This window comes from Dreissena polymorpha, chromosome 7, assembly GCF_020536995.1.
Source record: "Dreissena polymorpha isolate Duluth1 chromosome 7, UMN_Dpol_1.0, whole genome shotgun sequence".
Taxonomy (NCBI): Eukaryota; Metazoa; Mollusca; class Bivalvia; order Myida; family Dreissenidae; genus Dreissena; species Dreissena polymorpha.
This window is the reverse complement of record NC_068361.1, coordinates 15,757,744-15,782,592: the sequence shown is the minus strand read 5'-3', so window position 1 is coordinate 15,782,592 and position 24,849 is coordinate 15,757,744. Positions and strand designations below refer to the sequence as shown.

At 33.4% G+C, this 24,849-nt stretch overlaps 1 protein-coding gene across 1 annotated transcript in view; it reads right to left on the bottom strand.

Moving 5' to 3' along the window:
• Positions 1-1,277: 1,277 nt before the first annotated feature.
• LOC127837877 (choline transporter-like protein 2) overlaps positions 1,278-24,849 on the bottom strand; it is a 46,528-nt gene continuing 22,956 nt past the window's right edge. Inside the window, exons 11-22 of the mRNA XM_052365314.1 lie at positions 23,329-23,463; positions 22,013-22,112; positions 20,160-20,358; positions 19,333-19,382; positions 18,713-18,889; positions 16,969-17,097; positions 13,044-13,113; positions 10,551-10,624; positions 9,105-9,270; positions 8,537-8,621; positions 7,049-7,160; positions 1,278-6,675 (exon numbers count right to left, since the gene is read on the bottom strand). Coding sequence (XP_052221274.1) covers positions 6,555-6,675; positions 7,049-7,160; positions 8,537-8,621; positions 9,105-9,270; positions 10,551-10,624; positions 13,044-13,113; positions 16,969-17,097; positions 18,713-18,889; positions 19,333-19,382; positions 20,160-20,358; positions 22,013-22,112; positions 23,329-23,463 — 1,418 coding nt within the window. The 3' untranslated portion in view covers positions 1,278-6,554. The remainder of the gene's footprint in view (positions 6,676-7,048; positions 7,161-8,536; positions 8,622-9,104; positions 9,271-10,550; positions 10,625-13,043; positions 13,114-16,968; positions 17,098-18,712; positions 18,890-19,332; positions 19,383-20,159; positions 20,359-22,012; positions 22,113-23,328; positions 23,464-24,849) is intronic.

Sequence of the window (24,849 nt, the reverse complement as noted above, 5' to 3'; positions counted from 1 at the left end):
GATTATATAAAACTTAACATATTAATCTTTTAATTTCAATTCAATTAATAACGTTCGAAAAGTTGTAAGTGTAGTCATATTAAAGAAATGAAAAGTGAAGAATTCCAGTCGTTTTCGCCTATTACAGATCAGTTTAATACCCACCTATATCGGTGCCCGTGAATGTACGCTTAGAGATATTTCAGTACATCTATTGAACAGAAGTCTTACGATTCCTAAAGTCGTCGGATGGTTCGTTTCAAATTCGCTGTGATTTCAATGCTTTTGCGCGCAAAGAACAAAATTATAATCTTTATTTTATAAGAGTTTCCAATACAAGTAATTTTTTTCACAAGACAGGCTTCGTATTTTAAAATTGAACTTAAGAAATTCATTTGGAAAAAGCACTGGTCCAAATTTACGGCCACAATGAGCGGAAACAAATGACGTATCATGAGGTTCTAAATTAAGTCACGAATTGTTGCTTTATAGGAATATGTATGTATTACTGCAGATAACTGTATTTCTTATAAATATTTATTTATTCCTAAGCAAGACATATTTATTCATAAGGGTAAGTTTATTTATTCTTTAAAGGATCAATTTTATCTTCGTACGAAATAAATAAATATTCGTAATGAAGCATTCGTGACTTCAATACCTCATGGTGTGCCATTGAAACCTGATCAGATGTATGGTGTACCCTGTAGATGTATTTCGAGGTCAAACCGCATCTGAGGCTTCATACATGTATGTGAGGACCCGAGATGATACGCGCCACAGTTTCCCAATGCATTTCTAGAGACACGAAAGTATGGAAAAACTTTTGAATCATAGCAGCCTTCAATTTCTACCTATATAGTGTTGTTAAAAAAATCGGTTTTGATGTGGTTTGTGCTGTGTGTTGTGTGTGCGTGTGTGGGGCTTGGGGTCAAAAACCTAGTTTAAAAAATCGATTTTCGTGTGGGTTGTGCTGTGTGTTGTGGGGTGGGTTCAAAAACCGTTGGGAAGGCCCCGCCTGTCTGGTATGGTATGTTGCAGCCCTCTACAATACAGCATTAATCAGATGATAAACTTATAGAAATCCCATTTTAAAAGAGATACGACTGTGATTTATTGAACGAATAGTAGACCATAATCTGTTCGACACCTTCAGCTTTGTTTTCATTGGTGTTTTTTTTCTTTAAGGCTTATAAAATATATTGAATAAAAGTGTTATATTTTGTAAAATTTCATACAAGTAATTTATATGGGAACATGAACATTTACAACTTATTAACTAATAAAAACAAAGAATGTAAGTTTGATACATTTATTGAAAGAACTGTTATTGTGTAAAACAATTGCTTTTATTTTTCAACATAACAAAACTTGCTATTTTTAAACACCGCACAACATTTCACCTGAAAAATCGATTTATGATTACACATTTTGCATAAAAATGTGTTAAAAAAGTTCTATTTTTAGTAAAGAAATTATTTATTATTAGAACCGCTAATATTAATTTAAGTCGTTATAAAAGTAATCCAACTTTAGGATCTGCCTTTTTATTACTTATTTACAAAACTAATGGAAAACAAATGTGCACACAATTTTTTTTCAATAACAAGGTCATAAAATACAAATAATTTTAAATAAAATATTCATAATATAAATATTTGTGTTGAGGATGTAAAAACCTATTTGTTAGCTGTAAATCAAACATGTCCTGAAGATTCGGTAGTGCATTTCAATTACAAAAAGTGGAATGTTATTTTATCACAGATAATAAAGTTGTAAAAATTGTTAAAAAAGTAGTATTGTAATGGTGTGATTTTATGTGATAATAAAAACATAAAATGTCATTCACCATGGCTTTCTAAACAAATATTAAATGTGGATTTCAAAACAATAGAGAACGTAAATTGAAAAAATTACAATACATAAAAGTTGCTGTCTGTACAAAAGTAAGAAAATATGGATTCATGTGTAAAGTAAAAGCTAGAAGATAAAAAGACCATACATGTAAATAAACACATCATTTAAGTAAAATAAACACCATCAGACCTGACAACCTCTTGCAAGAACTTTGAAGTGTGCCATGCCATAATTATATAAATACGGCTACTTCAAATGGTAATGGGGAAACAACTGTTGCCAAGGTGAAATATTTATAGAGGAAGTGTCTCTGGATATGAAACAAACCGCACGGCCAACAGTAGAACAAATATGTAAGATTGTTAAAATAGTTTCACATTTAATCAAGATGGCTGTTTCATCATCTCTCAGTTTAAAGGCATATTACTTTAATTCATGCTGTACCATTAAGGGAAAATAACCGCTGCCGCCATACTGGCAAAAAAGTAAACATTGGGATACAAAGAAAATATTTCATGATCAAAAAAATAATATTATTACATTAAACAATATATTGACAGCATCCAAATTGTATACAAGATGCTAAAAAGTACTTAATTTTGTATGCATACTTTCAAAAGAGAGAACAATGCATACAGGTACATTGTAAAAACTGGAAAAAAAGAAAATGGATTTTTTGAACGGCACTCAATACAAGGATTGACAGATCATCATCAGCATTTAACAACATTCATACAAAAAGTATAACACAACACATTAGAAATAATATATTTATAAGAATTATGACCTAACATGCTAGTTATGATTATTTTATTAAATAAATGCAGTGCTCCAGCTAGGATTAGAAATGGATAGGGTGCTAATTTGTCAAAAGCATGTTTTATATGTGCATGTATTTTATTTTTATATTACACCTATTTTTCATGTAAACATAAGTTTTTGTAATGCATTAAACCAGTTAAAAAATTTGTTTTTGTAATGCATTAAACTAGTTAAATTTTTTGTATTGTAATGAATTAAACTAGTTTTGCTACGAACATATAATGAATCTAATGACTCTTAAAAATTCAAATTCCTGTATTAAAATTTTATCAGATTTATAAAAGGGGGATGGTGGGGTCGCTGAGTCGCATGATGGGACCTTGGGTCAGCAGGGTGCAGCGCCTAGCTCGATTTAGGCCTAGCTGGAGCACTGATACATGGCAATGGTACTATGCTTCTCCAAGCATACATGTACCATTGCCATGTATCAGTTAAACCTCCGTTTAACAAACTATTGGACACAATAAGAAAAAGTATCAAGTCTTACAGGAAATTATGAATATGAAAAATTCAGCACATTTTTAATAAGTGGTGTGCTATAGCTTTTGTCTGCTGTATTTTTTTTTCAAAATTGTTAAACAGCATAATTTGGAAACAAGACGCAAGATTTAAAGGTTATAAAATACATTTTAACTTTTTTTTAACCTATAACACACACAAAATACACAAAAACAAACAAGATTTCAGCCCTAAACTTAGGCGCCTGCAAAATAAGAACGTTTTGGTTTTACAGTGTTTTAGTCGATATTGTTGTGTCATTTCATACTTCAGGCTGTGTAATGAAGTATTTTATTTAATGCAAACAGATTGGAACTTAACATAATGAGACCAATTGTTAATATCAACAAAAAATGCCAAGACATAATAATAATACTTATAAGTCAGAAAACGTGTTTGTAGGCAGGCCTAGCCCAGAATGAGACATTGATACCATTATTAACCCTTTGCATGCTGGGAAATTTGTCGTCTGCTTAAATGTCATCTGCTAAATTTCTTAAATTAGCATTTTCTTCGATTTTTTTTTCAAAGAATACTATCAGAATAGCAAACAGTTTGGATCCTGATGAGACACAACGTTCTGTGGCATCTCATCTGGATCCAAACTGTTTGCACAGGCCTTCAAAATTCGGTTCCCGCACTGAAAGGGTTAACCTCACTGGCAAAATTAGTCATTATATTGATGCTTATATTAAGCTGTTACACATGATATTTATCCTTTCCCTCTCAGAGGCAAAGTGAAAATGTGCAAACAGCATAAAACCAGAACAGCCTGTGAGTAACTCGCAAATTGTTCAGGTTTTATGCTGTTTGCTGTTCATTAGTATCTAAGGGTTGGAACTTGAATCTAGTAAGAAAGGTCTTGAATTAAATTTAACTTTCATTGGGACTACAAATGCGTAAAAATACCTATCTAAGTGGTACAGGGTTAACCTGTATTGCCTGCTCATGAGAAAATGAGAGAAAAAAGAGCACCGCATAGCGGGTGCCAACACTCGGCTGCGGATGCAGTTTTGAATAAATGAAAGCTTGTCAGATTATTTTTTTTTTAGAGGTCACAGTGACCTTGACCTTTTACCTAGTGACCCAAAAATGGGTGTAGCATGTAGAATTCATCAAGGTGCAGCTACATATAAAGTTTCGAAGTTGTAGGTGGAAGCACTTTGATGTTAAGGTTTTAGCACGACGCTGGACAGCGGACGCAAGCTGGCTATGACAATACCTCGGGTCTTCTCTAAAAACAGCCGAGCTAAAAATTATACTAACCAACATCAATAAAAAAATCAATAATAATATGAGTCTAGTCTAACGACTTTATGGTTTAGATAGTCAAATTGTTATTTTGTATGTATAAGCCGTTTAGCAATTATAAATATAACATTATTTATTAACAAATATTTCTTAAAATAATACTTAATGTGAATTTTAATCTTGTATTAAAGCAGGTATATACGATTTTGTCAAATATTTATCAATTTATATAAAATGTGTATAAAACTTATTATATATATATTTCAATATAAATTAAAATAAAAGTTAAGAAGAACATGTGTCGAAAAATGCGAAATAAGCCAGATATTTAATTATGAAATTGAAAACGGCTGTACAGCCGAATTGGCCAGCATGTATACCATACATGTACGATGTGAATCTAAACTTAGTTTAACGGTTTATTTGAATTCCTGCAACGATATCTATTCATACGACACACGAACACTAACTTCGATCCTAATACAAAGACGAATGCTTGGGTTATTGTAGGAAAATATGTACGTCACAATCGGCTCGGGCGCTAATTTGTCTTTGCTGCATTTTATGAAATTCGGCTTTAATGTATCATTTTTTCTTGCCTATATTGTGTTATTGTAACATATTTTATCAATATATTACAATTAAACACATATAAAAAATCGTATATACCCGTTTTAAAGGTTGTATTATCAAATTTGAGTACATCTATACATCTCGATGGCAAGAAATTAAAATAATTTTGCAAGCATAATACAAAATCTGGTTTTGAAGTACTTTTAGCAAGCCCTAGGTAATTTACATACATAATAATTCATCCCTTCTTTTTTGGACCAGCCAAAAATAAAGTATCTCAATACTCATAAATACATAATCCATTATACAAGTTCATACTATTATCAAAATCTGTCTACACATAAAATTAACAAAAATAGTGAAGCATTTATATAAGTATTGCCATTTTTGCACAAAAAATGTCACAATATCACATGAAATATATCAGATATGTACATATTGAAACACACATATATAGAGAGCAGGAAGGAATGACAGTTGCGTGTTAAAATAAAATAAATGCAAATAAATATGTACATTAAAAGTAAAAATCCAAATGCAATTAGCAAATTTTAATTAGAATATTTATAGATATAATTGTTTTACTCAGACTATGACATTGTTAAGCAAATGGTAAGGTAAGCCATTTCAAGTATAGCAAATACAGCAAAACACAAACACAGAACAGTCACATACATATAAATGAAAAGCAGAAACTATTTTTCCAGACAAACATCAGAGACAAAAATCGAAAAGAAATTATTGATCTATTTTTATTTTTACAAAAATTCTTTTTTTTTTAAAGATATTTAACTATTGAAGTAATTTTATTTTAATAATTTAAAATTTACTACAAAAAAAACCCCTGTATCATCTGTTGCAACATTTATATTTTAAACACATCAACCAAAAAAAAACAAAACACTGTATTATTTGTTTAATTCATTCTTATTCACCTATGATAAAAAAGGAGCAATCTTTCAATATCTAACACGAGTTTTAATCTTAATTGCGTTTGTCCCAAGCAACATGTAATTATTTTTTTTTACAAATGTCACATAAAATATTCAGAGTAACAAACACTCAAAATACACTTAGCTTGTGATGATGAAAGCATAACAAATTGCAAAACAACAGCTGCTGTGCAATCAAACATATAAAAATATTTGATTAAAAGAAACACACGACACTAGGATTATTACATTGACATGCTTCCTATAATGTGCCGGTAACACACATGAAACTAGGTGTTTTTTCCCCCAGACTTTTTGCTTTTTGGTGTTTAGTGTTTTTGTTTGTTATGGAAATACATGGTCACATCTACAGAAAATTGCCTTCACCAATCACTACTAGTAACATCATTCTGTGCTTTTGATGCCTTGGGCTGCTTATCATCTATTTTCCAAAGGTCATTTTGTGCACCAGAACCATTTTGGGGCACTACTTTACTTTGTTGCAAATTTGTTTTACCTTTATAAGCATCATCACCTGTAAACAGTTTTTGGAACGAAAAGGTGAATACAATGGATATTAGTATTCCAGGAATAAGCATACAATCACACAAGGTTAGAACGTAAATGTTATTCACCAAATAGCTACCATTCACTCTCTTCAATAAGTGTAGCTGGGCTATTTTTAGCCTGGACAGGTTTTCCTGCCTTATTACCTCCCTTAGAGGTTGAAACACCATTTGTCTTACCATTTGTATTCCTTTCTGTAAACCCAAAAATATCTGAGATTATTCATCGTTAATACTCTGAAATGCATTTTGTTCAGTACGCTTTCCTTAAAATGATATGATGGACAAACATGACAGACTTGACATAAAATAGTTAGATTTGCTATCATAAATTGCTTGACAATTTATCAAAGATAGAGTAAATAATATCTAGAGTAAATAACGCTTAGCCCCAATCGAGATTCATTTGGTAATAAATCTGATGACATCATAAAAACTGTTCAATAACTCAATTACAATAATTAAGTTATTTTCTTATGCTATTCTTTACAAAGAATGTCCATCAAAAGACAATGCGCCAATAATGACAACTATTTTTCACAAACGAAGCATCAGAACTATTTCTTTCCTTCATTCGACGGTTCTTTGAGCTGTTTGTTTTTTTTGCCGAGGACCTGCATCAGGCCTTTGCTCATGTAGTACGGCTTTTCTGGGGAACCATCATTCATCTCCAAATCTTCCACTGAAAACATTCATGTGTGATAAATAAATGATGCGTATTAAAAACGCTGATGTGTAATAAAATAATTTGCGCAATAAATCATCAAAGTGTAATCAATCAATAATGTGTAATCAGCCACAGATGTGTTATCAATCATTCAAGGGTAATAAATCATCAAACTGTAATAAATTATCAAGGTTAAACGTAGTCAATGTGAAATAGCAGATTTTCGCATATATTTCAAGTCCAGTATAAATTAGGCTTAGCCAAAAATAATTGTGAAAATGAACATCATAGTAACATAACATTTTATTGAACAAGAGATGTGTTTGCCAGAAACACAATGCCCCTTACTGCGCTGCTTTGAATCCATATATTTGACCTTTGACCTTGAAGGATGACCTTGACCTTTCACCACTCAAAATGTGCATCTCCATGAGATACACATGCATGCCAAATATCAAGTTGCTATCTTCAATATTGCAAAAGTTATGGGCAATGTTAAAGATTATGGACGGACGGACAGTTAAAAAACTATATGCCGCTCTTTGGGGGCATAAAAAGTATGTGTAAGTAAACTTAACAGTATTATATTACTAAAATACTGTTAAAATGTTAATAAAAATCTAACATGACATTTACTGATCTTCCTATAAATAAGCAGCATTGTAAAACTGCTCATACCTATGCATACAGAATTTCGTGCACTGATCACATCATAGGGAAATAAAGTTCTTATTATATTTGCACAAATTAGATTGTACCAAGTCAAACATCATTCCATCATTCTTTATTGGTCAATAAACAATAATACACTTACATGAACTAATGCGTTCCTTTTGAGCAACTCTTGCTTATACAAATATGGCTCATTCATACATATCAACAACTCTTGCTTATACAAATATGGCTCATTCATACATATCAACAACTCTTGCTTATACAAATATGGCTCATTCATACATATCAACAACTCTTGCTTATACAAATATGGCTCATTCATACATATCAACAGCTATATGAGAAACACTCTGAGAAAACCAGGCCTCCTGCATGCGTGAAGAATCATCCCAGATTATTTTAGCCAGTGCAGTCAGCAGAGGATTATTTGGGACAACAGTTTCTGCTTAGACAGGATTTTTTCTTATATGGGAACTTCTTCAAATGAAAAATTTCATAAAAGCGGAAAGTGTCATCATTGATTAGCCTGTGCAGACATCACAGGCTAATCTGTGACGATATTTAACAGTTTGCATTAAGTCCTGTTTTTCCTAGAGGACCACTCATTTCACTGTCTAATTGACAGATGAACAACAATAAATGAACAATAATAAATGAACAATAATAAATCGTAAAATTATTTCCTAAAAATATCCAAAGAAAACATTTAAACTTACAGAAGCACATGAAGAGTGTGTCGACCGCCATACTGTAGACGCTGAAGAACAGCGAGGCGATAATGAACGTTCCCACGACAACCACCTGAAATAGAATAAACAATTTGGACACATGTATTTTTAGAAGTCAAGTCGGTTTAATTGATATTGTGTCTACAAAGGAACAAAAGGGTCCAGGGTTGGATCACAACTAGCTCTTGGAGCAGCAAAGATCAGCTAAAAAGCACTGGTTCTACCCATGAAATGGACTTGTAAGGTTTTCAATAAGCCTAAAAGGCTGTTGATATAAAATAAAATGAGTTAAACTAATATCAATGCAGACACCATAAAGTCTCATCATAATCTATAAACTTGTGATTTAAAAAAACAAAACAATATTCTACTAAATAAATAACGATTTTTTCAAGGTGAAATACAAAATATCAATTAAAACTTCCTAGTTTTGTTATCATCTTAAACATCATCATCATCATGATTATAATTAATGATAATAATTATAATTATTATAAAATGATAACAATATAATTGATAAATTATGATAACAATAACTATGAGCACACAAACTCACAATGATTGGCGTCCAGAAGTAATTGAATTCTGGCAGTTTATCGGAGAAGAACGGAAGTTTAAAATAGCCGCCAAAGTAGAAAAAGGAGGCTGAGCCCACAGCGGCCACGCAGCACAGCTTGCTGATGAACAACACGAAGTCTGTCACCTTGTCAAGGACAATCACTCTGGAAACACGCAAAACGATCCAGAACATGTGTGTGACACAAACATTTAACCCTTTCAGTGCGGGAACCGAATTTTGAAGGCCTTTGCAAACAGTTTGGATCCAGATGAGACGCCACAGAACGTGGCGTCTCATCAGGATCCAAACTGTTTGCTATTCTGATAATATTCTTTAATAAAAATTGAAGAAAATGCTTATTTTAGAAATTCAGCAGACGACATTTTAGCAGACGACAAATTTCCCAGCATGCAAAGGGTTAAGTCAATCATAAATAGAGCTTAACACAGTAGTAACAAATCATTTTTTTCTCCTCACTATTTTAGGAATGGGACTGGGTCCCTTTGGATTCTAGTGGCGTTTTGACCAAAAGTGGGAAATCAGTGTTGTTGTTTTTTTGTTAACTTATGCTTCAAAAATGAGAATAAAAGTGTTTTAAATATTAAATTTAATAAAGTGTTACTTGTAAAGCTAGATGGGAGATTAACTAAATGTTGATTGGGAATTTTTTAGATCCCATTGGGAAAAATATAGGGTATATTTTTTTCCATTGGGAAGGCAGATACTGACCCCAATTTTGAACAAAAAAACAACAACAACACTGCAAATAATACCTCTGGAACCCTCATTTTCTACTGTGTAGTATGATTGTATCAAATTAAGTTAAATAAGGGTTGGTAACTTTTAATATAGGAAAATATAAGCTTCATACACTTCTTATCAGAAGGAACAATGCCTGAACTATTGAATATTGTATTTTGAGTAGTGAAATGCCTGCTGACAAGTTTGTGTCAATGGACAGAAAAGCAGACGGGCAGACAGACATATATTCATGGTGATTCCAGTATACCCCGCCTTTACTTCTTAATGAGGGTTATAATTATGCAAATGTATATATCCATTGTTGAAACCCTTGAAACCTGATTCCAGTATACCCCCCTTTACTTCTTAATAGGGGTATAATTATGCAAATTTATTTTTCCATCGTTGAACCCTTAAAACAGATTATTATGCAAATTTGTGTAAACAATGTGAATGCCATAAATCTCTATTCTTCTTCAGTATGTACATGTATACAAAAGTTACACCAAGCAAAAGTTCTCAGTGTCAAAATAACAATCAGTTTCTAAATCTTTTTAAAAATAAAAATGTATGTGACACAACCATGGAAAACTGCTAAAAACATTAGCAAACTTTCCCCTACATTTATCACAGTGATAAAACAACATCAACACAAAAAAGGCTCTTAAAAAGTAATGACAACACCAACAATAAAAACCTTACCTGACCACATTCCTCATGATCAAGAAGAACGCATCTTTTGCAGAGGCACAGAAATTTTTGCCATGGACAGCAATCTGAAAGAAACCCAAACTTTTGTCAGACCAAATGTTTAATTAGGGAAACTTGTCTTAAAGCTGGCAATATAGGGGATCTTACATACCTTCAGTCATATTTTGAAAAAAAGGTTAAATATTGTATCAAATGATCCAGCCATGAAATATTATATTTCTGATTGACTATTGAAAAGTTGTTGAGCAAATATCCCCGCTATGAATAGACGTCATATCCATAATTTTCTATGAAAGTAAAAATTTATCTGCACTGAAACTTTTTTACCACCGCAATGTGAAATCACATAATGAATGCTTAAACCATATCTTACAATATACGAGCAGGCCCCTTGAATACAAAAAAGATAGAATATCCAGAGCTCCAGATAAGGTTTTGTGAAATTCTTAAATTACTACCAGATTTTCAAAAAGAATTCTTAACTCTGAAATTTTATTCTTAACGTTACTACTAAGTTTTGGAAAATAATTCTTATTTTTTATAAATGACCTAAAAATAAATAATAATGGTTATTTTCATGCAAAAAAAATCAAAATAAACATACTAGCAACTTTATTTATACGAGTTCAACAGTGTGTCTTTTCAGTATTATACAATTTTATTTTTCAACAAGGGACAAAATTGTCACAAAACCAGGTTTTCATTGTGAAAAAAAAATCTGATAAAGGGAGAAAACTCAAACTGAACTTTTGAAATGACCAAAAAAAATTAACCCCCTTTGTAAGTTTTTTTTATTTTTTAAATCTATTTTTAGTTGTGGCGACCTTGACATTGGAGATATTGACGTGATTCTTTCGTGGGACACACCGTCCCATGATGGTGAACAAATGTGCCAAATGATTTTAAAATCTCACAATAAATGACATAGTTATGGCCAGGACAAGCTCATTTATGGCCATTTTTGACCTTTGAACTCCAAGTGTGACCTTGACCTTGGAGATATCGACGTAATTATTTCGCGCGACACACCGTCCAATGATGGTGAACAAATGTGCCAAATGATTTTAAAATCTGACGATGAACGACATAGTTATGGCTCGGACAAGCTCATTTATGGCCATTTTTGACCTTTGAACTCAAAGTGTGACCTTGACCTTGGAGATATCGACGTAATTATTTCGCGCGACACACCGTCCAATGATGGTGAACAAATGTGCCAAATGATTTTAAAATCTGACAATGAACGACATAGTTATGGCCCGGACAAGCTTATTCCGCCAGCCCGCCAGCCCGCCAGCCAGCCAGCCAGCCCGCCAGCCAGCCAGCCCGCCAGCCAGCCAGCCCGCCCGCATTCGCCAATCTAATAACCAGTTTTTTCCTTCGGAAAACCTGGTTAAAAACCTTCATATGCCCAAACTGTGCTTAGATTGCATGCCTTAGATGAATTTTTACATATTTCACAATTAAAACGGGTTTCCCTTTCAATCTTTTCAACGATTAGCCACGGGACTTGTCCCTTCCACTCGTTCAATGTTTTTTGTGTTTAAGTTTGGACCCGTCGTGTCGCGTTTTTGTTTAGCTTTTCCGACTGTGTCGGAAACTGAACATACAACATCGTATAAGATCATTTCTATAATGTCTTTCTAAACATTTAACTTCGGCTCAATTTGCGAACAATATGTTAAAAGCGTGTTTTTGGACGCTTTGCAGTTTTTTGGGACGCTCTCTGGGCGCCGCCATTGTTTTTTGACAGACTGTATACGCCGCTTTTATTGGAAAACTGCGCTTTGTTAAACAAACCCGATAACCATTCTCTATATAGGCACCGCAAAGATCTTTAATACACGAAAAGAACGCAATAAAAATCGATACGAACCGATGTAAAAATAATATTCGTAACTTGATTTTGTAATTCTTAATGGTACGACAAGATTTTAAAATAAATACGTAACGGACTTGAAAATAATTCGTAATTACGAAAATACGACCCTTATCTGGAGCTCTGAATATCAGACATAAACTCAACTCATTTTTGTGTCTCAAACAAAGTCAAAGGTACACAATGCTATATTCAAAACCAATGACATGATAATATGTGAGATTTTCAATCAATGGAAAATTATTCTACCAATAGGTGGGAAAGAATCAATAGAATATGTTGCAAAACTTGAATGAGTCTGTTATTCTTGTTTTTTTAATCCTAAATCTGGAAAAACAGCCCATAATGGATGTGCTTAAGGTATCGTCCCCAATCAGCCTATGCAGTCCACACAGGCTAATCAGAGACAACAATGTCCCCTGATACATGATTTTCATTTAGAAGAGACTTCCATTCAAAGAAAAATGCCATAACAGCTGAAAGTCTTGATCCTGATTAGCCTTTGCAAACTGCACAGGCTACTTTGGGATGACACTCAAGGCACATGCATTCAGCCCAGCCTTGCTAGAACAAGGCACATATTACTGTTTGCCGGTTCCACTCACCAGTATGTATGCATTCTTGTTTAGGAAACGCAGGAACTTTTCCAGGCACCACATGCAGCATTTCAGGCACCTGAAATCACAATAATATATCCCTTACACACACATACACTGCACCTGAAAACTGACAGAATTCAATAACAAGAGTGCTGAGATGGCCCTAGGCTGCTTACCTGAGTGAGAAAATAAAAAAGTTAGAAAAGCTATTAACAAAACAAGAGTCAACATAACTGATACCTTATTTGATTATCACAACTGTCCAATTGAAAGAATATAGCCATTTAACATGAAGCATACAGATCTTCTCACAAATTTGATGAATTTATCATATATTTTAGATGTAAATAATTCCTGATTTAAATGATTATTATTACCAGTAAACCACATTTTTTTTAACTTTTACCTGATATATTATGCCTTAAATATGTTATCATCAGATGGCTAGCATACAAAGAACATATTATTTCAATATTTAAGTCTGAAAGAAACACAAAATATTCATATTATAGCTAGCACAACTACAAGCACATTACAAATCAAAAGCTCTTTAAGTTTCATCAATGTAGATATTTTCTTAGGATATATTGAATCAAAATCTATTCCAGCAAGCCAATGTACCGTACATTTATCAATTGAAATCAGTATGAATATAAAGTCAATGTTCTGTAAATTGCATCAATGGGGATGCATACGAACAAGCAAATGTGCTATGCATTTCTTTCATGGAAATCTTTATGAACACACAAATGTACTGTACATAGCTCCAATGGAAATTAATATAACAATTGAATTGTACATTGAATAAATGGCAATCTATAATAAATATGAACAAGAGATGTGTTTGTCAGAAACACAATGCCCCTATGGCGCCGCGTTGAAAAAAATTTCATTACATCATTTGGCATGTTTAGAAATTATCTGCCTTTGATAGCTTATGACTTCCCTTGGATTGTATTTTTTGACTTTTGAAGTATGAACTGACCATAAAATTTGTTTTTATTTATGTCCTTTAAAAAAATATTACTTCCCTTGTGAAATTGATCTGTACCTGTCAAATGATATAAAATAGAAATTATCTCCCTTTAAAGCTTGTTACTTCCCTTGATTTTTGTTTTTTGACCTTGAAGGATGACCTTTCACCACTCAAAATGTGCAACTTCATGAGATACACATCCATGCCAAATATCAAGTTGCTATCTTCAATATTGCAAAAGTTATGGCCAATGTTAAAGTTTTCGGACGGAGACACAGACAGACGGACTGACAGTTCAAATGCTATATGCCACCCTATCGGGGGCATAAAAAGCAAATTAACTGTACATTGCATATATTGAAATTCATATAAATAAGCAAAAAATATCAATGGCAATCTATATGAAAAAGCCAACTTACTATACATTGCATATTAAATTGAAATTCTTATAAATAAGCAAATGTACTGTACATTTCATCAATGGACACCATATATATAAGCCAATGTACTGTACATTGCATCAATTGAAATCCATATAAATAAGCAAATTAACTGTACAGTTCATCTATGGAATCCATATGAACAAGCCTATGTACTGTAGATTGCATCAATTGAAATCCATATAAATAAGCAAATTTACTGTACAATTCATGAATGGGAATCCATATGAACAACCCACTATTCTAGGCTTTTTATCAACGTAACTATATGAACAAGCCAATGTATGTTACATTGCATCAATGGAAAACCATATGAATAAGCCAATGTAGTGTACAATTCATGAATGGGAACCCAGATGACCAAGCCACTGTACTGTAAATTTCATCAATAAAAATCCATGTGAGCAAGCCAACATATGAACCATGATTATCTAACCTTTGGAAATAAGGTACGTAACTGAATGTACAGGAATCTATGCAAATGTATACTAGAGCTTTGTCACAAATGTGACTAATAATACCCTTGCAATGATTTACCACAGGTATATGAGCCATGTACACGCCTTAACCCTTTACCAATGAGATACATATTTTTACCCTTATGTAGTCCATTAGAAAGTTAAATTTAATTGAAAACATTTCTTACTAGATTCAAGTTTTTAGGGCTTCATTTCCAACCCAAAGATACTGATCAGCAGCAAACAGCATAAAACCTGACTGCCAGTTACTCATTGGCTGTTCTGGTTTAATGCTGTTTTCACATAGCCATTTTCACTTTGCTTATGAGTGGGAAAGGGTTAAATTCAGGGGCACATTTAGAAATAAGTTGATCACTGAGAGAAAAAAAAAGTGATTTGCACATCTAAATTGAATGGGTATCACATGATTATGTCACAACTGAATGCAATAACTTGAGAATGGAAGAATTGTGCTCCAAACAGATTTATGCATCTGTAGTAAAAAGGCATTAAAGTCAGGAACGTGTGTGGACCACTGGGTATGAACACAGGGTCATGAACAGCTCTTCTTTATGGTGATGACATGTTTGAAATTTCAAGTAATCTGTTTAGAAACTAAAAAGTCCCCAAACTTATAATATTATAAATGGTAAAACTTTCCGACCAATCGAATGACAAACAAAAAATTAAAGCAATAAAGTTACTCAAATATACAAAAATGTACTTCTTTCTAGACTTTATTTGAAGAGGATAATGAAACAATAGATCTTATTTTATCAATAGAAACCATATGAATTTTCAGACTCTTCAACTATCATTAATGGAAATCTATCTATAACATGTCTATCTAGCGTCATCAAAGGTGGTCTATTGTAGCGAGGGGCTTTAATGTACGTTGTGTACTGACAAATTACAAGCATTTATATTTATGACTAGCAAAAGGCTCTCTTTCTTTTCTCTGAGTGTATACCAACCATAAGCATGTCTAAGCAAAAATATAATAAAAATATAAAAATTAGTTGTTGTGAAGTTTAAAATACATTTTTTGGTAACATTTATTTATTAACAATATATATCAAAGGGTTTGATTTTTGAAGATTTAATTTAAGTTTTATGATCTACCAATATCCTGTATTTGTAAATAATAATTTATGACATATCTATTAATGATGTGACTTTTCTGTAAATGTTAATAATTTTTAACACTTCAACTATAAACACCAGTAACTAATGGTTTTCTTACAGCTTGAATGCCAAAGCATTACTTCAGTCAAAGCTTTAGTTTGGACTTTTTTATTTTAGCTCGATTGCATGAAAAGCCTAAGGCTTATTTGAAACAATCTTGAGTCCATTTCCTGGGACTAGAACCAGTACTTGGTGTCTGTTGGGGAGGTCTATAGAACACTCCCACAGTGGGGATCAAACCCATGACCTCCCAGTCGCTAGGCGAACACCATATCCACTATGCCATGGCGACCTGTAAGCTTTGCTTAGCATCCAGACTTAATATGTAAGATCAAAAGCAGAAATAGTACATTTTTAAAAGTAAGCACAGAAAATAAAGATTATTATACTTTTAAAAAGTTGTAAACCTTTTTAAAATGCTTGTTAAAAATTGTGAAAGTTCATAAAAACATTTATGGCATACTATCAATGTCATAATCTTGCCCTGAACTCCCCACGGAATTGCTTGCTGTCTGACAGCCAGTATAGTATCCCATTCTCTACCCATCCAGATGAAAAATAGTTATAATAGCCTCGTTCTGAAAAAAGCTGGGCTTAATGTGTGTGCTCTAAGTGTTATCCTAGATTAGCCTGTTAAGTCCACACAGGCTAATCAGGGACAACACTTTTGGCGTGTATGGAAGTTTTGTTAAAAGGGAGTCTCTTTCAAACAAAAATCCAGTCTTGACGGAAAGTTTCGTCCCTGATTAGCCTGTGCAGACTGCACAAGCTAATCTGGGATGACACTTTACGCACATGCCTTAAGCCCAGTTTTCCCAGAGCTAGGCTCATTAATTAAATGACCATACAAGCACCCTGCTGTGTGTACTTACTTCACCAGGAACTTGGCCACTGGGTTCTGGCTGCCGTTGATCTTGTGGTCAACATACTCCAGGAAAACTCGTATCATCTGGACGATAGCAATCAGCAGGGAACCAAATGCCAGGGAACCAAGATGGTATCTAAAACAGGGAACCAAGATGGTATTTAAAAATTGATAAAATGAATTCAGAAGGGTGTTAGTTTAGTGTGGCGTCTTTTAGGGAGATCTAAAGCATGCTCCAGCAGTGGGGATTAAACCCATGGCCTCCTGGGTGCCAGGTGGACACCATATCCACAACGCCCTGGCGACCTTTAAAGAAAATTTATTCATACAGTTATAAGATTTCTATAAATTATATTTTTCTTATCACATGCAATAATGTCCATCCAAAATGACTAAAGCATTATTTTGTAACATACTTAAAAATAACAAGACTTTTGCCATGCAATATATGTCCCCTACCAGCTCTACCATTGTCAGAATTTTATTTTTTTTATTTATTTGTTGCCTTAGCAACCTGAATTTTTGACGTAGGAACAAAATGAAATGACGTGCATTATGTCCATAATGCCATCTATCCATATTTCAAGTTTCATGAAAAAATATGAAGAACTTTAAAAGTTATCGCAGAATCCAGAAAAGTGTGACGAACAGACTGACTGACTGACAGAGTGAAATACGTAAGTCCCCTCCGGTGAAACCAGTAGGGGGACAATAAATGTTTTTTTTAATGACATGCAAACAAATCTCAATTTTTACTGGAAAAAGCATTAGTCAATAGAGAGAATACGAGATGGGAAATGGTTATTCTAAATAAAGATGGAAAAAACTTTACTTTCATGATTATTAGATGATTAGCCAAGATATTAAAAGATTAACCTCAATAGAGGTTTTATTTTAGTCAAGGTGGAAAAAGTTTAACATTAATGTTCAATAAATGGCAGCATAGAATATGAAATGTTTACCATAACAACAAGTATAGCTAAGACAAATTATGAAAAGTTTTACCTTAATGATCAATGGAGGTAAAAAAAATATTGGAATAGCAAAGATGACTGACAAGCATTAATCCTTTGCATGCTGGGAAATTTGTCGTCTGCTAAATGTCGTCTGCTGAATTTCTAAAATTAGCATTTTCTTCGATTTTTTTCAAAGAATATTATCAGAATAGCAAACAGTTTGGATCCTGATGAAACGCCACGTTCTGTGGCGTCTCATCTGGATCTAAACTGTTTGCAAAGGCCTTCAAAGGTTCCCGCACTGAAAGGGTTAACTTTATGAACTATAGATGGAAGCCAATACAGGAAAAAGTTTACCTTCATAATAAATGCTAGAGGGCAGCCAAGATGAGAAAGCTTTTTATTTTATGCAGTCCAGTGGTTTATAGGAAATATCATTGATGTAAAATTCATTGTTTCAAACAGTGACAATTAACGTTGAAAAATAATAAATATTTTTTAATGTTTTACAGTGAAATCAAATCGCTATTTCGACGTCATAAAGATATTATTAACACAAAAGTATCCAGTTCAACCCTTTGAAAATGTAAACAAACGGTGACAATGATTTACATTTTTTGTTGTTGAATTTGGTGCATTATCAAGTTACATCCCCTCTTTATAATTACAAATAAATAATTTCACATATGGCTGCGTGATTCCTTAAGATATAAATTTTTCTGATTTGTTCGTGAATCAAATGTAATCATCTTCTAACAACAATCAATTTTACTGAGTTATTTTGAAAAGCTTTACCTTAATGATCGATAGAGGGCAGCTAGAATTGGGAAAGCCGGGATATCCTTGGGTTTCTCGAAGGCCCAGTAGTATGAGGCAATGGATCCTGCCAGGGTCATCTGGCCGAGCGCGATGATGAAATTCATACCCCAGAAGAACATAAACAGCAGAAATACCTCCAGTGGAATCGTGTACCTAGGAACAACAAAAGATATCTTGGTACACTAGGTTGGCGATTAGAATACTGTATATATGGCCAAAATGCCTGTTATTAAGAATGTTAGCTAAAAAAATGTGAAAACTGCTTAATTTTAAAATAATTTAATGAAATTGTACGAGTCCATAATTATAAGAGAATTAAATAGTATACAATTAGAGATTTCAGTGGCTACTCTGACTTCTGGTAACACAAAAATAGTTGGTAACATTTTGCCATGAAATTAGAATGGTATTTTTACAATTGATAATAGTTCCATTTTAAACACTTCAAATATTTAACAAAACTTAACTGCATAAGACAACAATGCAGAACTTTAAATTCCATAATTTAGCATTTGATACTTAGACACTTATAATCACATATGATTCTTTTATGGTTTTAAAAGTGCTGTTTTGCTTTCCGTTTTAAAGTGACTTACTCATCACCCCCATACTTCACGAACTCGCACACCTTGCCTGTGTTGGCATCCTGAAGAGAAAAATCAATAAAAGCTGATCAACTGTGAAATCACTGAAAGAAGCCCCCTCCTGGGAAAACGGGGTTTAATGCATCTGCTAAAGTGTCGTCAAAAATTAGCCTGCGCAGAATGAACAGGCTCATCTGGGACAACACTTGTCATCTAAACTTGATTTTCTCTTCCTGTTCACGAAAATACCATAGCAGCATGTCGTCCCTGATTAGCCGGGCTAATCTGTGATGGAATTTTACGCATACGCATTTAACCCCCTTCTTCCAGAACAAGGTTCAACTAGTTTTTAGGGGTTTGATTGGCAATCCGTGACGCCTTTTCTTAAAATTAAATCATTACAGCTTTCATTAATGATATAACCGACAAGCCTATCCACTGAAATACTTGGTAACTGTTCAAAAAAGACATATTAAGTTCAAATATGCATGTTTAATTCTAACTACCTATGATTTAAATTCTGATGCCAGAAAATGCATGCTTAATCATCCGAGTTTATTGCAAAGTAATTGTATCGAGCCCAAGCTGTAATGGTTTTACAATCTTTCCAAAGCAATATTATTAGTTTTTTCTGTATTTATCGGTATAGCAATAAAGTAATTATCTTAAGGCTTATGTTATCAAAACAAAATACTGTACACCACGATTACCAATAAAAAAATTCTGTACTGACATAAACATCAGAAGATAATACCATAATGAACAATCAAATAATTCTGTACTGACATAAACATCAGTAGGGAATATCATGATAAACAATCAAATTATTCTGTACTTACATTAACATCACAAGGAGCGCGCTTAATATAATAAGAGACCCCATTGTCTTCGGTGGTGTTGGTCCCGTTATTGTAGAAGTTCTTCTTGCCCATGGAGCCCACGTAGACGGCAGACACCAGGTAGTAGCCCAGGAAGGCAAGTTGGAGAATGAACGGGATGATCGGCCAGATGAGGACGAAGATCATGTTGCCGATGGCTCTGAAATGGAGAATGAGATTGAAGGATGAGTTGATGAGGATAAAGATCATGATGCCGATGGCTCTGAAATAAAGAATGATATTGAAGGAAAACCTGATGATTGGCTAAATGAGAACGAAGATTATGTTGGCAATAGCTCTGAAATAAAAAAAAAGATTGAAGGATGAGTTGATGAGGACAAAGATCATGTTGGCAATGGCTCGGAAATGAAGAATGATGAACAGAATGATGGGCCAGATTAGAACCAAGATCATGTTGCCAATAGTTCTGAAATCGTGATAGAGTTGCACAAATTACTAGAATATGATAATCTTTACTGCAAAATAAAAAATAAAAATTGTTTGTGGATACATTTGTGGATTTCTGATTTTTTTAACTAAAGTGGAATTTGCTTCAGTCATTTTTCATTGTGATTTTGTGTTTAATTCATCAACCCAGGAAATCAACGAAAATTATTGTCCAACAAAAAATTATGATTTTACAGTATTTTACATGTGGATTTATATACAGAAATACAGAATGCCATGCAAAATTAATGAAAGAAGCTAAAATAGATGCATACATAATATTGCTTAAAATTTAATGATATTTGGAAAATCCATCTTAAACTATTATAAAGATATCGAAAAAATGATGGGTGAGATGAGTATAGAGATGAGGTTGCCCTGAAAATATACGTGGCAATTCACACATTATTATGATGATTAACATTAACCCTTTGCATGCTGGGAAATTTGCCATCTGCTAAAATGTCGTCTGCTAAAATGTCGTCTGCTGAATATCTAAAAATAGCATTTTCTTCGATTTTTTTCAAAGAATACTATCAGAATAGCAAACAGTTTGGATCCTGATGAGACGCCACGTTTTGTGGCGTCTCATCTGGATCCAAACTGTTTGCAAAGGCCTTTAAAATTTGGTTCCAGCGCTGTAAGGGTTAACCCTTACCAAAATAAACTACTCCCACTAAAATGAGGCTCATATGCGAAGTATAATTGAGTTATATGCGGTTTATAAACTGTTTATAAGTCGCATATAAGCATTCAAATATCTTGTATTGTAGTCCCTTAGAAAATTATATCTAATTTTAGACATTTCTTACTAGATTCAAATAAAATTATAAGGCTTCATCTCCAAACCTTAGTTACTGATGAGGAACAAACAGCATTAAACCTGAACAGACTGCGAGTTACTAGCAGGCTGTTCTGGTTTTATGCTGTTTGCATATAGCCATTTTTACTTTGCTTCTAGGTGAGAAAGGGTTTAATAGAAAATCGATGCACACACCTATTCATACAATATTAAAATAGAAGTTTAAGTGTTTACCCATGCACTCATTACTATGACAGATGGACATGAAAACTGATGCAAACATAAGCACAGATATTATAATTTTAGTTTAAACCTATTTATTTTAGCTTGATGGCTTATTGAAACATTCTTGAGTTTGTTTCCTGGGTAGAACCAGTACTTGGTGACTTTGGAGAAGATCAAACGAATGCTCCAACAGAGGAATGAACCTCTGACCCCCGCATTGCTAGGCAGAAACCATATCAACTATGCCATTGGGATAAATAAAATGATATTAAAGCCTAAATACACATTTTTCTGTAGGTTGACATATTCCTTAAAAATTATAAATGCTTTGCACACGTACCTGGATGCTTCCTTAATGAGCTCAATGGCGATGCAGATTCTTTTGACCAGGAACAGGAATATGAGCAGAAATATGGCCAGCAGAGTGGCACTCCCACACGCTGTAGTGGATTGGTAGAAAGATACGTGTCAGTCAAACATTCAGTTGACCAATCATTTGAGTCTTATTCTGAGAAAACTGGGCTTAATGCATGTGCGTAAAGTGTCATCCCTGATTAGCCTGTGCAGCCCATACAGGCTTATCAGGGACGACACTTTACGCCTTAATTAGATTTTTGCTAAGACGGGACTTCATTTAAACAAAAAATGTCATAAAAGCAGAAAGTGTCGTTCCTGATTAGCCTGTGCAGACTGCACCGGCTAATCTGGGACGAAACTTTTTGCAATCATGTGTTTATATTTGACCCTCGCTCAGAGAAAATGGATTTCATGCATGCTCTAGTGTCGTCCTAGATTACCCTTTGTTTTACACGTTCAGCTTTTATTGTTTGTATTATTCAAGGAAGTCTCTACTTAGCAAAAATCCAGTTAAAGAAGACAGTAACATCCCTGATCTAATAAGCCGGTGTGGACTAAACACAATAAATCTGGGACGACACTTTAATCATATGCATTAAACTTCCTTTTGCAAAAGCAAGTCTCATTTAGATTATTTTCAAAAATATTATTTGAGCTTGATCAAACTTAAAGCGTTTGGCTACACGTTTGAATTATTTCTTGGGTAGCCCCAGAATTGAGTCTCTGGAGAATGCTCCCAGGGTTGTGATCGAACCAAGAACCTCCTGATGAGGCAGACACCATATCCAATGCTCTTACATCAAAAGTGGTTACAAACAGCACATGGATGCATTCTCCACTTGATTACCGGCTAATTGTGGTGGTATGTTCTGTAGATTTTTGTGAAAAAACTTAACATGCATTATTCTCGTAAGAAAAATGAAATTAAATAAATCGTACAAACACGTCACTGTTTATTAAAATGTCTTAGGTACTAAACATGTTTCGGCCATAGCCTTCATCAGTAGAACATTAATATAAACAAATACAAAGGAAGTGACGTCAACGTCATACAATAACGTAACGTCGTAAGAAAAATGTAAATATACATGAAGACTTTTAACACATTTTGAGATGCGTTGCTGTCCAAAAATATCATTTGGTAATTGCTTTTCTAAAATGTACATTTTGTAGCAGTTGTCTTAAAATATTTTGTCATAGTTTCTGTCCAAAGATGTACATGGTGGTTGCTTTACGTAAATTATTTTTGGGTAGTTACTTCGAAAACTATTATTACAGTCTAGTAAAAGTCTGACTCACCAAACGCCAGCCACGTTTTTCTGATCTGCAGATAGTAACTGAACTCTCCGGCAAACAACGGGGCCACGCTGTATTCCTGTTGAGGTGTCTCACTGTTTTTCATCATGTAGTAGCGATAGTAACTCCAGGCTGTGGCTGCAGGATGTAACGTGAAAAAGTTGTATTTTGAAACATTCAAGAATAGGGACATGAATCTGCAGGAGCCCTGAGCAAGTTTACTTAAATATAGTTTTCAATTCAATAGGAAAATATAACTCAGGGGTCGTATTCCAGAAGCATCTTAAGTTAAATTTTATTCTTATCCTTAAATTGGGAAACTTTCTTAAGTGTTTCATTTCATCATAATTATTGCAATAAATTGGCATCTGAATATATACATTTAAATAACATCATTATGCCAATGTTATTTTAGGAATACCAAAAAAACATGTGTTTCCTTATTTAGTAAAGAAATACAAAACATTGTAATTTTTAACTTAAGTGAAAATATTTAAGAAATGACTTAAAGCGGGTATATACGATTTTTTATATGTGTTTAATTGTAATTTTATTGATAAAATATGTTACAATAACACAAAATAGGCAAGAAAAATTATACATTAAAGCCAAATTTCATAAAATGCAGCAAAGACAAATTAGCGCCCCGAGCCGATAATGACGTACATATTTTCCTACAATAACCGAAGCATTCGTCTTTGTATTAGGATCGGAGATAGTGTTCGTGTGTCGTATGAATAGATATCGTTGCAGGAATTCAAATAAACCGTTAGACTAAGTTTAGATGCACATCGTACATGTATTGTATACATGCTGGCGAATTCGGCTGTACAGCCGTTTTCAATTTCAGTATTAAATATCTGGCTTATTTCGCATTTTTCAACACATGTTCTTCTTAACTTTTATTTTAATTTATATTGAAATATATATATAATTAGTTTTTTACACAGTTTATATAAATTCATAAATATTTGACAAAATCGTATATACCCGCTTTAAGATGTTTCAGGAATACCACCCCAGAAGTTATTGTTGTTGTCTATTCAAAGTCTCCAGCTAATGGCTCGATGGGTTATTAACCCATTTATGCCTAGCGTCCAGAAAAAAAGGCCTTGGCAAACAGCGTAGACCCAGATTAGACGCCGCATGATGCGGCGTCTCATCAAGGTCTGCGCTGTTTGCATAAAGGAATTTCTGTAAGAAATATTCTAAATCTAGAAATAAATATACTAGACATCCCTAATTTTTGAAATACATTGATACAATTGAGAAGGATGGTAGAGTCCACTAGGCATAAATGGGTTAATATGCATTTAAACTTCATATTGGCCCTTATGTGCCGATAAACAGCTACTTATGAAACATTTCTTAATTTCTTAATCACAAGAAACATAGACAAATGTGCATGCACATTTAAATCATACAAATATACAACAATGTTACTGAGGGCCAGATTTCTTAGGCTTTACAATATACGATTGTAGCACTGAAAAAAAACACATTTAGTTTGGATATATTTTTATA